A 17,064-nucleotide genomic window follows, 5' to 3' on the forward strand; every position below is an offset into this window, starting at 1 on the left:
GAATAATATAAGGCATTCAGATTCACAGGACTAAGTTACCAAGGAAATGAGATATTTTGGTTTGGCTGCTCTGATAATTAGATCACAGCAGTGGTTCCAAATAACACTTTTGAAAAACATTTTAAATTGTGAAATACACACAGTGGAAAAGTGCATAAAATATAAATATGTTCTCTTAACAAAATATTGTAGAGAAGATACTTATGTAACCCCTCTCAGTTCAAGAAGTAAAATATTGCCAGGACCCAAGAAGCTGCCCATATGCCTCTTCCCAATCAGGACTATCCTCCCTACCCCAACCACTATCCTGACTTTTATCTTGTTTCTCTTTATAGCTTTACTACCCGAATATGTGTATCCAGGCGATGCAATCTAGTTTTGCCTATGTAAAAGCTTTATATAAACTGAATTATCCAGAATTTATTATTTCAATCTGGCTTGTTTTACTCAGTATTAGGATTTATCCATATTATTGCATATAGGTGAAGTTTGTTCATTTTCATTATTGTATAATATCCCATTATATGAATCCACCACAGTCTGTTTATCAGTTCTCTTATGGATGGATGTTTGGATTGTATCTAGTTAGCAGATATCATGGACAACATTGCTATAAACATTGTTTACATCTGCTGGTGCTTATAAGTGTTTGTTCATTTTCTGTTGGCTTCCTTCTCTTTTTCTTACTGACTTCTAGGGTCTCTATGTATGCTCTAGATACAAGTTCTTTGCTAGTCGTATGTGTTGCAGATACTTTCTCCTACTCTGGCTTGCCTTTTTGCTCTCTTAATGACATTTTTTATGAACTTAAAAGCACTTCTTCTTCTTTTTTTATTTTTTTTTATTTTGAGGTGGAGTCTCACTCTGTCGCCCAGGCTGGAGTGCAGTGGTGCAATCTCGGCTCACTGCAACCTCCACTTCCTGGGTTCAAGCGATTCTCCTGTCTCAGCCTCCCCAGTAGCTGGGATTACAGGCACACACCACCACAGTCTGCTAATTTTTATGGGGTTTTGCCATGTTGGCCAGGCTGGTCTTGAACTCCTGACCCCAGATGATCCGCCTGCCTCAGCCTCAGAGTGCTGGGGTTACAGGTGTGAGCCTCTGCACCCAGCCAAAAGCTCTTCATTTTAATACAGTCAAAATTATCAATCTTTTCATTTATAGACAGGGTCATAATTCATTTTTTTTACCTTCAGGTCATAAAGATATTCTCCTATTTTGTCTTTATTTTCTTTTATTTGACTAATTGATTTATTTGAGACATGGGGTGTCAAACTCCTGGTCTCAAGCGATCCTCTTGCCTCAGCACCCCCGTCTCAAGTAGCTGGGATTAGAGGTGCCAGCCACTATGCCCGGCTATTTCATCTTATGAACATTTTATTGTTTTGCTTTTCACATTTATTTTTACAGCCCACATGGAATTGATTTTTGAGAATGATATGAGAGATGATCCAATTTCATTTCTCCCTATAGATAGCCAACTCTCCTAATACCATTTATTGAGAATGCTATTTATGTATTGAAAATCTTTCTCCCATCTGCTTTGAAGTGGCACATTTGTCATAAATCAAGAATCCACGTCTGGATCTGTTTCTGGGCTTTCTGTTCTGTTCCCTGAGTCTATTTGTCCTTGTGCTAGTCATATACTGTTTTAATCACTGCAGCTTTATATGTTCTGTTATCTGGTAGAGTGAGTACTCCCACATCGTTGCTCTTCAGATGTATCTTGGCTCTTGGCCCTTTGCTTTTCCTTATAAAGTTTAGAAATCAACTTGTCAAGTTCTACAAAAATAAACAAATGAAATAACCCATTGAGGTTTTTTATTGAGACTTAGTTGTTTAATTTCTTTCAATGAGGTGTTTGTAGCTTTTTCCAATAGAGGTCTCCTACAACTGTTGTTAGATTTCTTCCTGGACACTTGATTTTTAAAAGCAGTTGCAAATGTTATCTTTAAGATGATGACATTTCTAATGTCTATTGCTGGTATATAGAACTATAATTGTGTGTGCACGTGTGTGTATTTATCTAGTAACTTTGTTAATTCTATTCTTATGCTAATAATCATTCGTAGATTCTTTTAGATTTTTCTAAGTTCACCATCATATCATTTATGAATAATGACAGATTTGTTTTTTTCCTTTCCAGTTCTCATATTTTTTTTCTTGCCTTAGTGCACTGAGACCTCCATAGTAAATAGTTTTTTTTTAATAACTTTGCTTTTTGGCCAATTTGATAACTAAAATTTATTAGTTTTAAATTAACTACTTTTTAAACAGAATCATAAAATTCAAAAAGTACCAAAAAGGTGAATACATGAAAAGTCTCTCTCCTCCTCCAGACCTCCATTGGCTTGTTAAAAATATCCTATTTCTGCTGGTCTCCTTGACTTGCTGAATCTGGAACTTTAGCCAGTGGAGCTTCACAATGTATGGTTTTTTTTGCTCCACACGTAACATATTTGAAGACCAATACAGAAAGTTTGCCTATGCAGAGATTAATGGGATTGTGTAACACAGTGATCCTCAACCTTGGCTGTACATTAAAACCACTGGGAGGCTTAAAAAAAATTTCTGTTGCCTGTCCTGTACACTGGGCCTACTGATCTGAATCTCTGTAGGTGCTGTAGTGGGCATCTAGAGTTTTCATAAGCTCCCCAGGTGATTGGGGGAGGCAGGAAGGAGGGCTTACAAAGGGGCATGAGGAAACATTTGGGAGGGATGGGTATGTTTCCTATCTTGATCGTGGCGATGGTTTCATAAGTGTGTACATATGTCAGAACTTATCAAATTGTACACTTTAAGTCTGTTCCATTTATTTTATGTCAATTTTGCATCAATAAAGCTGTTTAAAGATAAAGCTGTTCAGGTGATTCTGATGCACAGCAATGACTGAGAATTATTGTTGTAATAGAAAAGGCACATGACTGGAAGTGGAAGTTGGATAGACTTTCATATGTCAACAGTTGGCTGTGCACACTTAGACAAGTAACTTCAACCCCTGTGGACCTCAGGTTCATTCTAGTTAGTGGGTTCAGTTTCTTCTCAAGTACTTTTCAGCTGGCATGTTGATTCTTCTACTCTGTCTGGCAGTGCTGGCCAGGCCGCTGGTGCACCTCCTGGCCACACGAGGGAGCCGTGCAGCTGGCAGCCTCTGACTCTCCACTGAATACTCTTGTGAGGTGAAAATAGGCTGGTCAGGCAGGGGTCTTTCCCTTCTTCCTGTGCTGCTCCTCTTGGTGAGTGCAAGCCCCACTCCTCAACGGTCATCTTCAGCTACCCTCACTCACTGATCTCGCTGCAGGTGAGCCTTTTTTTAAGCAAAGCAAATCCATGAATTTCTGAAGGTACAGAACAGCTTTATAAAAGGATTCCCACGTTGCTTTGAAAATATCCTGCTCTCCCCAAGCAATTAAAATAGTACCAAATTGAAGTATATGTATGTATATATATGTATGTACACATGTAAATGTATGTATATATGTGTGTATATGCATCAATATAGATCCATATCTAGTCTATATCAGTAAGCACACTAACAATACTATTTTCCTGCCCCTATGAAAATTATCTATATAAAAGGCAGTTAGGTTTGTTAGAGGTACAATTTTGATATCCTTCAGGCATTAACATTGCTTAGACGAAAAGAGGAATCAAGGTTAGCAAACGGTTTTTTTCCATGGTAATATGATGTAAAGTGCTTAAATGGGTAAATGTGTAAGAGAGAGAGAATGTGTGTGTGTGTATGTTTGTGTGTGTGTGTGTTTACATATATTCAGGTGAACAGGTTGGCTAAATATTTTCGGAATGGAATTTATCCAGACACTCTGTGCATTAATCTCTATTTTTCTTGGACCAGACAGGGCAAAAAATCTGAATTCCCCAGAAGAGATAGACTAGAATTGATGTTACAAAATGATCTAGCTATGCCCTAAACTTTAATAAATGTATTTTAATCCAGCTCAAAAATGAAAGGCAAATGTTTGTCTGAAGTACAACAATAGGGACTTTTAAAAAAGAACTCCTCCCCCACCCTAAAATATTCTAAATAATGCTTTAAAACCTTAGCTTTGAGTCGCTCTTTTATTTTTGGTCTTATTGCAGTTTTCTTCCATTTTGATTCCTAAATTTCAGATTATTCTATGAGCCAGTCACAACACCTTGCGGGCATACTTTTTGCTTAAAATGCCTAGAAAGATGCCTAGATCACAACGCAAAGTGTCCATTGTGCAAAGACGGTCTTTCACAGGTAAATCAATATTTCTTTCTTGTTTGGTTTAAATCAGTATTTCTTTCTTGTTTTGTTTAGCTTATTTGGAATTGGGCACTAAGACAGTGTTCAACTGGACCCCAAGCCACTGCACTGTGGTAGGGCACATTACTCCCTCAAACCATCTATTTCTTCTGTCTTTTTTTTTTTTTTTGGACAGAGTCTCCACTCTGTCACCCAGGCTGGAATGCAGTGACGTGATCGCGGGTCACTGCAACCTCCACCTCCTGGGTTCCAGCAATTCTCCTGCCTCAGCCTCCCAAGTAGCTGGGATTACAGGTGCATGTCACCACGCTCAGCTAATTTTTGTTTTGTTTTGTTGAGACGGAGTCTCGCTCTGTTGCCCAGGCTGGAGTGCAGTGGCGTGATCTCAGCTCACTGCAAGCTCCACCTCCTGGGTTCATGCCATTCTCCTGCCTCAGCCTCCCCGAGAAGCTGGGACTACAGGCGCCCGCCACCACGCCCGGCTAATTTTTTGTATTTTTAGTAGAGACGGGGTTTCACCATGTTAACCAGGATGGTCTGGATCTCCTGACCTCGTGATCCACCCTCCTCGGCCTCCCAAAGTACTGGGATTACAGGCGTGAGCCACCGCGCCTGGCCTAATTTTTGTATTTTTAGTAGAAATGGGGTTTCACCATATTGGTCAGGCTGGTCTCGAACTCCTGACCTCAGGTGATCCACCCACCTCAGCCTCCCAAAGTGCTGGGATTACAGGCATGAGCCACCGCGCCCAGCCTATTTCTCCTGTCTTATAGCCACCATCCCCCTCTCCATAAAGTCCTTCAGGAAAATGAGGCAACATGCAGCTTTTTATGCGGTGTAAGTAGGGAAATTAATTTGTGTTGGAAACAAAAGTATTAAATAGATGATAAACTTGGATCCTGGTTCTGATGTCATCGTGGCACCTGATACACTATAATCTTGAGTAAATCTTTTGTCCCCTCTAGGTTTGGACTAGGTAAGCCCTGATGTTCCCTTATCATCCGTGTTTATTCTGTGGCTTGAAGATAACAGCTCCAAAGGCCCCAGAAGAACCTCACAGAACTTCAGTGTGATCCTTGTCCAACCCCTCAGGAGCCACTGTACCTGGAAGCCCTAGAGCTTTTGCAGTAAGCCAATTTAGCAGACTGCAGCCCTCTAGGACTTCCAGGTTCTCTAAAACTAATCACACAGACTCCCACCTTTGTTTTTCAAGTGAACCTGAAGGAATTTCCTATAGATAAAGAAGACCTGAGAATCTATCTTGTTTTCCCTCCCTCAGGGACTTACATGCCACATTTTACAATCGGTGTTAATGTTCCTTGACCCCTGTCATTCCTGAGGAGAGGTTCGAGATGGAAGGCTATCTCTAGGTGACTACAGGTCAAGAGAAGTCACATGTTGAGCTTTGCCATCACCCCAGTATTTAAATTAAGGGAATGGAGTGAAATCATCATCACTGGTAGCCCTGAGGGTATGCGTTGGGATTGGGAGGAGGGTCAATGTCATACCTTTCCCTGGATAAAGTTGTAGGATTTGCAGGCCTGATTGCAGGTGAGAAGTCCATGATCCTTATACTTAAATAATACATCTGTGTTGTAGCACTGGAAAATTCAGATTAAGTGGAAAGAAGAAAAATCTACCCATATGGTCAGTACCTAGAGAAAACCACTGTTAGTTAACATTTTAGTATGTGCCTTTTCTTGCTTTTTGTTTTAGCATCAGCAGAGGAGTCACCTACTTTTTGGACTGACTGCCTCCTCAGTCACTGCTTATCCCCCAAAACTGGGACTGGGAAATGCAGTTGATTTTCCCATAGCCAGGCAATGGCAGTGACAGTGGCAGATAAGGCATTCTGGAGACAGATGCTATAGAGTTCAGGACTTGGGGTCTAGAAGATATTCTCATCTATCTCTGTTTATTCACATAGGGTCACACTTGCACCATTTTACATAGAATTAAATATTCCAATCATGTTCACTGCAGAATAGAGACACAGCCCATACTGAGAAAGGAACAAAATTGTTTGAAGCCAACAGTTTTATACTCGGCGCTCCCCCTGCTGGGACTGTAGGGGTAGTTTCCATAGCAAGCAATTCTCTGCAGATGTTTTAACATCAGTTGTTTGATTCACACCGTTAAATACCCACTACTTAAACATCCCTGGGTATGCATCGGACAGGGGTGTTTGGGAGGAGAGTAACAGTGACAATTGAGCCTGAGTCCAGTTCTTGAAATCATGACTTTTAATCTCAGTGATACCTAGATGGTATACTAGAAAGGCAAATAGACAAATCAATATTTAGCTGTTTGTGTTTTTTTAAACTAAAATTAAAAGAGAAAAAATAGGTAGATTTGGCAATATCCAGAAGCCAAGCATTGGGTTAGGCTGGGAGTGGGACAGGGCAGGAAAGGATCAGTGATTGAAAATTGCTTTTTAGTTCCCTGAACCTTTTGGCCACTAACTTAGAGCATATCCCAGATGGAGACAATTTCTGTGAGCTTGTAAATACAATCATCAGAAAATGGAAAGGGAAGAATTCCCCCCATCCTACTTTTTGGACAAGAACATGATCTTGATTTCAGTGTTTTAGGAAAACTGTGACAGTTTTAAAATTTCAATGCAGCTTTTACCCCCTTGTTAAAATATTTTTTTCTAATTATAAAGATAATCAATTGCGTGTGTGTTTTTTTAAATGACACTAACATCCAGAAAATACATATATTATGATGGTATCAGCTGCTAATTTGTGGGTCCATATTACTCCAATATGTGGGTCATTTGACTTGTTCACTGATTACATCAGAAGTGTTTTGCTGATTGCTGCATATTACCTAATTGCATATTATCTAATTGCCTCCCCCCATATAGTGCTTGGTATCAAGAAAATACAGCAAAAATGTAATAATGGAGGAGCTCATAGCTAAATTCCTTCCAGAAGAACTGAAGGAACGAAGGAAGCTTTATGAAGAGGAAATGGAAGAACTTTCTAAGTATGTATATGCATATTTCTGTTTCGTTTCACTCATACCAGCTCATGAGAGCTGAATGTGCACATTACTTCCCAGCTTCCGACTTAGTGATGTCATGCTAGCTGCTTGAAATTGGCCAAGGTGAGAGTATTTACACCATGGAAATTGGCAAGTGCTACAAACCAGGGTTTCCCCTGCACCCAGAGAGCCAGTTGTTAAACATACTAGCATACCACTGAAGAAGCATAAGCGAAACCAGTGATGAGGGTACGCCCTGCCCCCAGTAACAGGGTATTGTTGGCAAGAGTAAATTGGAGTAGCTTAATCAGGGGAACTTAACGAAATGTCCAAAAGATTGTTTTCAGATACATAAGGAGTTGCTATGAGGTTAAGAACTTTGGTGTCAACCAAAACCAGGCTTAAGACCCAGTTCTACCTCAAAGTGAGTCTACTTCATGACCCTAGGCAGGTCATTTAACCTTTCTGGGCCTTACTTTCCTGATCTGTAGCTTGAGAATAATTTAATAATTTGAGTTCTTACCTCATGGACTTCTTTTTTTGAGATTGAGTCTCACTCTGTCACCCAGGCTGGAGTGCAGTGGTGTGATCTTGGCTCACTGCAACCTCCGCCTTCTGGGTTCAAGCGATTCTCCTGCCTCAGCCACCTGAGTAGCTGAGATTACAGGCATGCACCACCATGCCCAGCGAATTTTTGTATTTTTTAGTAGAGACAGGGCTTCACCATGTTGGCCAGGCTGGTCTTGAACTCCTGAACTCAAGTGATCCTCCCACCTGGGCCTCCCAAAGTGCTGGGATTACAGGCGTGAGCCACCATGCCTGGCCACCTCATGGACTTCTTATGAAAATCAAATGAGTTTGTGCATAGTAAGCACTTAATTAATGGTAATAATACTAATACTTGTTAAGCGCTTTCTCTGCCGTGCACAGGTAATGTGAGAGGTGAAGGGGAGGGGCAGAGGCGTCATTGAGGCTCTCAGCGCTCTGCCTGGCTGTAAGAACAGCTCCCTTAGCAGAAAAAGCAGGAGGCAATCACTAATTTCTGCCTCTCTTGCTTCTGCCCTCTCCTCCCTCCATCCCCAGTAGAATCCTAACAGCATTCCAGAGGCAAGGTTCCTGACAGCAAAAATGGTTCTGATTTCATGCCCATTGTGTAGAGAACATTCGTAAACTCTGCCAGTGGCTTGTTTGAATGCACTCCTCACTTAGAATAATGCTTTTCTCAGAAATTAGAAATCGGTTTTTTTTTCTCATTAATTTACATTGGAACTACTTGGGGGATCTTTATTTCTGATCTGTAAATTAGCATTCAGCCTCTCTGAGCCCTCATCTCAAATCTCATTTAAGGTCTTATTAACAAATACTGAGATGTACTAGGGCTTTCTATGTAAATGAATCCTAAACTTGATCCTTTTGAGATTTGGGCAGTTGGTCTTATATTTCTTGACAGGTTTAGGTTCAGATGTTCCTGTGTTGGATTTACTAGACAAATAAGACAAGGATCCCAGAGGAGCTGGCTCTGTTTTGGTTCCCCAACGGGTTGTGTGTGTGAATCTCTGGGGGTACTTATTGAAAGGCAAGGCCGGCACGGTGGCTCATGCCTGTAATCCTAGTACTTTGGGAGGCAGAGGCTGGTGGATTGCTTGAGGTCAGGAGTTCAAGACCAGCCTGGCCAACATGGTGAAACTCCGTCTCTAATAAAATTACAAAAATTAGCCAGGCATGGTGGCATGCACCTGTAATCCTAGCTACTTGGGAGGCTGAGGCAAGAGAATTGCTTGAACCCAGGAGGCGGAGGTTGCAGTGAGCCAAGATTGCACCACTGCACTCCAGCCTGGGTGACAGAGTGAGACTCCGCTTAAAAAGAAAAAGAAAAAGAAAGACCCTTGGGTCCCAATTCCAGAGCTAATGCATCAGTATCTCTGGTAATGTGGTGTCCAAGTCATCTTGATTTAAGAGCTCCTGGTGATTCTGATGCAAAGAAGCATTTGAGCATCACTGGGCTGGATTACTCTTGCTTATCTCTTGGTCCTTCCTCCTTTCAGCTGTGCCTCCTTTGCAGATTCTTTTGGGGTCCTTGCAAATTTGAGATGCCCTAGGGACCTTACAGAGAATTTCCCTCCACCCTTCTGGAGAGCTGAGTCCATTTCTATCATCAGCAACCTTCCCCATGCAGCCTGAAAAACACCTGAAGAGATTGTTTTGAGTGGAGAGCATGAAAGAAAGAAAAAATATGAGTTATAGCTATCATCCACAATATTAAGATACTAGAGAACTTCTTCAGCCAAATTAAAATGTGTAGAATGCCAATTTTAATTTCTTAGACCTTAGGCTAACCTCTGCATCAGATCATGGGACTCAGCCCACACTATCAATTGCATTTCAATATTTTTCTATTAGCCATCAAAACTTGATGTATCTTTGGCAAGTGACACTGTCAAAAAACAAACTTGGTGTCTCTGCCTTCCCCCAGGGGTATCACATGCTAACATTTGACCAATATTTTTGTGTTCTGTCCGATTGCTTTGAGATCCCTGTCATTTTCTCTTTCTGACAGCCTTAATAAGAATGTGCCTATTTTCGTGTGTACTATGGCCTATCCCACCGTTCCTTGTCCCCTGCACATCTTTGAGCCTTGTTACCGCCTGATGATTCGTAGATGCATTGAGACAGGCACGAGACAGTTTGGCATGTGCCTTGGAGATCCTGTCAAAGGGTAAGTGAGGAGCCATGCGAGCAAAGGGAGGTTGTGTAACGAGGGATTTCTGTTTTACTTTGGGGTACTCCCAGGAGACAGGGAGGCCTAGCTCATGAGGTTTAACCAAATGAAGAATATGAGCATTTGTAAGGATCAGGGTCCCTTTGGTGGTTAGTTTACCATGTGAGAGGCTGTCTATTAAAGAACCCTAGAATTAATATTTGGTTAAACAGGTGGTATGTGTTATAAAACTTGTAAGAATATGGGCCTTGGAGTCAAACTGCCTGCGTTCATTATCTAGTTGCAGCCTTGGAGCAAGTTTGAGTTTGAGCAAGCTATTTAACCTTTCTGTATCCCAGTTTCCTTATATGTGAAGTGGGTACAATAATAGTACCTACCTCGTTGGGTTTGCTGGGAAGATTGGTGAGTTAATAATGTACATAAAATGCTAAGCACAGTTCCTGGCTTCCTTAGTCCATTTTGTGCTACTATAACAGAATGCCACAGACTAATAATTTATGAACAATCGAAATTTATTTCTCATGGTTCTGGAGGCTGGGAAGTCCAAGGTCAAGGTGCTGGCATCTGGCAAGGGCCTTCGTCCTTTATCATAACATAGTGGAAGGGCATAGCAGAAGGGCAATAGAGAGAGAGAAAGAAGGGGGTCAAACTTGCCCCTTTATATTAATAACAACCCTACTCTACTTTCACCATATCAGCATTAATGCATTCATGAGGGTGGAGGCCTAATCACCTCTTAAATGTCCCACCTCTTAATAATGCCACAATAGCAATTAAATTTCAAAATGGGTTGTAGAGGAGACAAACATTCAAACCATAGCACTGGCACAGCACATAGTATGTGCTCAATAAATGGTAACAGTTACACAAATACATTACGAATTTTTTTTCTTCACACAGGCACTGCCTGTTGTGTAATTGAAGCTGTAACCCAGGGACAGGAAAATAGGCAGAAGTCCTTTGAGCCACAGCATGGGGCTACAGAAATGGCTGGGTGCCAGCCCAGGGAAACAGAACTCATCAAGGATCTATTCTCTCGACTCCATTCTCAATAAACAGGTTTGCAGAATATGGCTGCATCCTAGAGATCAGAAATGTTCAATTCTTTGCCGATGGCCGCTCGGTGGTTGACAGCATAGGCAAGAGGCGCTTCAGGGTGCTCCATCAGAGCCAGCGGGATGGCTACAACACAGCCGACATTGAATACATTGAAGACCAAAAGGTAAGGGTGGCCAGTGCCAAGAATCCCAAAGCCAGGCTATCCTTGTAACTTGATACACAAAGATAGTTGTGGAAGGATTTCTCAGAACCCTTGAGGGCCTTGGGATTTCACACCAAATTGCTGCAGCAACATTGAATGCTGCTGGATTGCTGTCCAATTGCACTATGGCAGTGAGGGCGCCTACTGTCCTGGCTCTGCTTAGCTGCTGAGTTGCATTCATGCATAAGAAATGCTATCCTAGATCAACCCTGGGGCTCATTCAGCTTGGGAGTTAAGTCTCTGCCAAAGATACCAAGGAATAGATAGGGGGTGGGTCTATACATATATATGTCATCTATCGATTTATGTATATTTTAAACTTTTCTTTTGAGACAATTATAGATCCACACATGCATTTGTATTTTAAAGTACATAACCTGGCTAAGAGCCCTTCCCAATAATCCATCATCCCATAAGGCAGAAAGATGACACATCTAGTTAATCCTTGGTTTTCTGAGGTAATGGGTGGAAGAAGAGGTAAATAATCCTATGTTCATTTACATTTACATTTGTTACATAGTAGATTAATAAATATCTGGTGACTGAGTAAATGTGTTTGACCAAGATAGTCACATGCTGAGACTGACATACTCCTGTGTCTTTTCCAGCAAGTAATGAGAAAACAGATGTAAAAATGTAAAGGGCAAAGACATGGACCAGCATAACCTGGTTTAACCACATGCCTCCACTCAGGCCGGTTTGAATCTCTGGTTTTCTGCATGTTTTGCTGTTTCAGCTAATCTACCCAGCTGAACCTTTCTCCTTCCTCCATGGTCAGCAGTATCTACACACTGTCCAGCACTTGACTAAGGGGCATTTCACATCAAGCGAAGGAGAAAGCTGAATGGGTGAGCCTTCCCATAGGAAGGCAGGATGGATGCTCAAAGCGAATCAGGTGTCAAAAGTGACTCCGGGAATGATGGAGAGGGTATAGAATGTTTCACTTCCACTTTGATACTTTCAGGTTCAGGGAGAGGATTGTGCTGAGCTCATGGGATTACATAACTCTGTCTATCAGCAATCGTCATTGTGGTTTCATTCGCTCAAATCATCCCTAAAGAATCGGATACTCAATCACTTTGGTCCCATGCCAGAGAAAGACGCTGATCCTCAGGTATAGAAAAATGTCTATTTTTAAACGGGTTGCCCCACTAGAAGAGAGTGCCTAGTGTTTGTGATTAGATGGGTATGTGGCTGCCATTCAGCACATCGAATGCAGAGAGGAAGATGGATTTAATTTGGTGTTGTTTGGCTGCACAGTGAGTGTCATGAGTAAGACCAAAAAGATCCCAAGTTAGAATTGGGGTAACTAAAGTAAAGCAGTAGGAACTTGGATCCAAGGCAGGTTTTGAGAACTAAGTAAGATAAGAGAAAGGGAACATAGATATCACCAACAGAAGAACCTTCCATGGGAGTCCAGATTCACACCATGGTAATGTTAGGGTGACAAGACACGTGCAAAGGCCAGGACTTAAGAGAAGGGTATCCTGGGAGCTGAGACCAAAAGCTGCTGCTTTCAGGTAACTTCATAACCCTCTCCCTCATTGCTTTGGGAACTAGGGGATAGGGCCAGCTACCCTTATAAGATTACAACTGCAAGACCACAAAAACTTTTTGTGCCTCGGTCTATCTATGCTTCACCCTGCAAGTCTAGACCCTTGCTATTGTCCTCACCAGGGCTGAACAGCTCCTGAGAAAACTGACCCCATCGTTAAACACTGTTGGTTGAGTTATACTAGAAAGTAGTTTGTTAGGTTCTACTAATCAGTGTTCTTCGTGGGGGATAGGCCTATTTGCAAGATCAAGCTGCAGATCAGAAGCTCTCTAGGAGAGTGGAGATGGTTAAGTTTCACTAAGCTTTGCTTGCCTGGAATAAATCAGGGAATACTTTATTTCTAGGATAAGGCTGGAGATATCCTAACCACATATTTCCTCACCACCATCTCTTCCTATGCTCCAAGCTGGCTCTCCTACATAAACACTCCCAGAACTTCCTTGATTCTTTACTTATGCTCATCCCCAACTCTGTCACAAAAGAAAAATCTCAACATGCATATTCTGACCAAAAGTCTGGTCCTGCTTACCTCACTAGCAGTATAACCTTGGGAAGATTCCTTTCCCTTTCTCAACTTTTGTCCCATCTCTGACATGAGGAGGGTTCTAAAGCCCCCTCTTCCTCTTGCATTCTGAGGTTCTAAGACACCAGTCTGTTCCCTAAATGAAATGTCTTGCTTTCCTCAGACCACAAAGGTGGCTTCTTTCCCCCCATGCAAAGGCATCATGAGTATTCAAGGGAGAAAGGCCAGTTAGTGCTTCCTGTGACCCAGCTCCTGGCTCTGGGCCACGATGAGTCAGGACTGCAGCATATACCTCTGAGCAAACTCATGATCAAGCTTAATGTTCCCCTTCACCTTCCGGGAAGCGTTCTCCCTTAGGCAAAAGATACAGATCAGCAGTGGTAACAGGGGAAAACACAGATGCTACAGTGTGATTCATAAAGGCTAATGACAGAGAAAGTTGAAATCTTGGGTTTCACTTCCTTTTTTCTTAGTTCTGTTATTATGTTGCTTTGGCAGCAGCAGCACCAGCAAAAAAGAAAAACCCAAACCCATCCCAGTTTGCTCCAGTCAATGCTGCAGCCCCAGTGGTCCCACAAATAAGAGTGTCCTGTCAGGAGGATGTTTCTTAGAAACTGCCACAAGTGTTAATACCAGCTTAAATATCTTTGTTGGTGATCCTTGGAAAGAAAGTTCAGAACATCAGTCTAATATTCAGAACTGATCATAGGAGGGAGAGCATGTTGCCAGCTTCAGGGAGGGACAAAAAAGAATGCAAATGAAGCTAGAGGCACAAGGAAGCAAAGAAGGCAGTGAGATTTGGTGACGATCAGAGGAACCAATTTGGAGCCAAATAATTTCAGGTGTAGGCACTTTGACCAGAATGGTTCTCTATAGTCCTAAAACCAAACTTGCGAAAGTTGTGGGCAGAAAGCTCATTTTAGGCTTAGAAGGAAATAAGTACCCAATGTCTAAAATATGTGCCAGGGAAGCTGCTTACAAACAGAATTTTGGGGAAGGATTTATGTGGAATCGGAAAGCTCTTTATTAAAAGGAAATCTAGGGGCAGAATATATTTCTTCTTTTTTTTTTTTTTTTTTGAGACGGAGTCTTGCTCTGTCGCCCAGGCTGGAGTGCAGTGGCGTATCTCAGCTCACTGCAAGCTCCGCCTCCCAGGTTCACGCCACTCTCCTGCCTCAGCCTCCGGAGTAGCTGGGACTATAGAAGCCCGCCACCACGCCCGGCTAATTTTTTGTATTTTTAGTAGAGATGGGGTTTCATCGTGTTAGCCAGGATGATCTCGATCTCCTGACCTCGTGATCCACCCGCCGACCTCCCAAAGTGCTGGGATTACAGGCGTGAGCCACCGTGCCCGGCCCTGGGGCAGAATATATTTCTACTGTGAATGTTTTCTAATTTGAATTTTTACAAAGTGAGGTTGTGATTCTTTGGGACTGTAAATCATAGCCTTTGGTTTCAGGGGAGAAGAGAGCTGTGGCCCTGTATAGCGACATGGTATACCTGGACTATTGCCTTCAGTCACATCAAGGAAATGAGGGGACTTAAAAGACATGCAAAGGACAAGGGGTCATGGGAATTGAAGGCCTGAATGTTAAATGCATCAGTCCAAAGGACCTCAACAGAATATTAGAAGTGGAAGAGACTACACAGTAGATACCAGCTTGTAAAATCACATTGGCTAGGAGGCATGGTGTATCTGTTAGGATACTGGTTGGTTTGCTTTAACAAGAACCAAAAATGACTGGAGCTTAAACAAGGTGGAGGGGCTAAGTCCTGGACAGTTAGGGCAACTCTATTACACGAGAGCATTCAGGGACCCAGGCTCCTTCATCACAAAACTCTACCATCCTTAGAATGTCGCCCTCATCCTCTTGATTGAGAAAGGCTGATCCTCACCACGTCCGTGTTCTAGCTAGGGGAAAGGGAGAGAAAGAAGAAGGCAGAGGGCATATGCTGCTTTCCCAGAGCATGACCAAGAGGTTACACATATCACTTCCCTTTACATCTCATTAGCCAGAACTTTGTCTCATGGCCTCACCTAGCTGCAAGGGGAGCTGAGAAATGCAGTCTTTTTTCTGGGTGGCTATATGCCCTGCTAAAATAAGGGGGAAAATAGATATAGGGACAATTAGCAATCTGCCACGTGGAGTTGTTCTACCTGGGGGTCTTTACTTTGAGCATTTGGAACTCTGCAGACTGATGTTCTTGGATGGGAATAGGATTACTCCATTGTGTTTCTCTGTTGCAGATGAACCCGAATGGCCCAGCCTGGTGCTGGTGGATGTTAGCGGTTCTTCCCTTGGAAAGCCGAGCTCAGCTCCCCTTCCTAGCAATGAGGTCCTTAAAGGACAGACTGAATGGTATTCGACGAGTCCTGGCCTTCATATCCCGAAACCAAAACTAGTGAGTGGATTGTCGAAGAGGAGCTCCCACCTTCACCACTGCCGTCGGGGGGAGTCTTCTTGTAAATATATCTAATTGCAATAATATCTTAACAGAAGGGGGTGTCAAACAGAGGCATCAGCCTGCTGTTGATCACAGAGAAAAATTGAGTAGAAAGACCAAAAGAATGTGACCTATTTGAAACTTTCTGTCTTAAGATGCTTCTTGACATGCTGCATAACTACATAAACAGCAGAGGTGTTTAAGAGCCCAGAAAAAACATAATTTGATTTTAACATTAAAATTTCCAAAAGTTTAAAGTGGTTTTGCTTTAATATTCCTTCTTTCATAGGTCAGTGACTGTGTGGTTGAAATGTGAAAACAAAGATACTAATAATGTTGCTGTATAATTTCACTGACTTGAGGTCTCATTCCAAATGGTTCAGGTTTTATAGAGCATTGTGTAAAATAATGTTCATACTTCTTTCTGTTTTAATAATTTATTTTTTGCACTACTGTATCCTTTTTTCTAAATGTATGTTTGTAACTATTTAAGCGTACATTGCTGAAAAGTCCGTTGCTTTATTTATTGATGTGGTTTACCATGTACCTAGGGGGAAATAACAATACTAGGAGTGTGCAGTTTTTGCTTTAATCTTTTTTTTACTACAATGACACTAGTTCTTAGACCATTTCTGTATCTATCCAAATGGATGCTCAAAAGAAGTTCAGAATGATGCTAAGATCATCTGTCTTTAGAGTCCACTTTTTTTTTTCAGTTTGAACTAAACAATATAAAATACTTAAGGGATTTGGCCTAGATTATGGTATATGCCAAGGTAAAGTAAAATAATTCATTTTCTGTGTGTAATACAGAACAAAGCTGAAAGAATTATTTTTATTATAGGCATTTATTTCAGCAATCTAGTTGTACGTGTATCTAATTTTTCCCCAGTGCAGTTAGGAATCGGATTTTAGGCAGGATCATAATTAACTCTTCAGAGGAAATGGTGTTCAGTTGAGCACATCACAGTCATGCCCAACTAGCCTCCATAACCCACCTCTCCCCAGGGTTGTGAGGATCAAGACCTGGACAGAAACACTTGATAAGGTCTTTTTCTTATTAAAAATGTAAATAAGCCAAATAGAGTAGAACCCTATAAAAATCTTTTTAAAGGAACCAGACGGCCGGGCACGGTGGCTCACGCCTGTAATCCCAGCACTTTGGGAGGCCGAGGCAGGCGGATCACTTGAGGTCAGGAGTTCGAGACCAGCCTAACTAACATGATGAAACCCTGTCTCTACTAAAAATGGATACAAAATTAGCCAGGCGTGGTGGTATATGCCTGTAATCCCAGCTACTTGGGAGGCTGAGGCAGGAGAA

General features: G+C 41.9%; 1 protein-coding gene across 3 annotated transcripts in view; it reads left to right on the forward strand.

Moving 5' to 3' along the window:
- The window catches only part of LONRF3 (LON peptidase N-terminal domain and ring finger 3), a 43,394-nt gene extending 27,394 nt beyond the window's left edge, over positions 1–16,000 (forward strand). For all 3 annotated transcript variants that reach the window (XM_054544999.1, XM_002832034.5, XM_002832035.3), the window contains 6 exons: positions 4,132–4,246; positions 7,122–7,243; positions 9,798–9,956; positions 11,019–11,181; positions 12,185–12,334; positions 15,547–16,000. In XM_054544999.1, coding sequence (XP_054400974.1) covers positions 4,132–4,246; positions 7,122–7,243; positions 9,798–9,956; positions 11,019–11,181; positions 12,185–12,334; positions 15,547–15,702 — 865 coding nt within the window. In that variant the 3' untranslated portion in view covers positions 15,703–16,000. The remainder of the gene's footprint in view (positions 1–4,131; positions 4,247–7,121; positions 7,244–9,797; positions 9,957–11,018; positions 11,182–12,184; positions 12,335–15,546) is intronic.
- The last annotated feature ends 1,064 nt before the right edge of the window (positions 16,001–17,064 follow it).

This window comes from Pongo abelii, chromosome X (assembly GCF_028885655.2).
Source record: "Pongo abelii isolate AG06213 chromosome X, NHGRI_mPonAbe1-v2.0_pri, whole genome shotgun sequence".
Classification (NCBI taxonomy): domain Eukaryota; kingdom Metazoa; phylum Chordata; class Mammalia; order Primates; family Hominidae; genus Pongo; species Pongo abelii.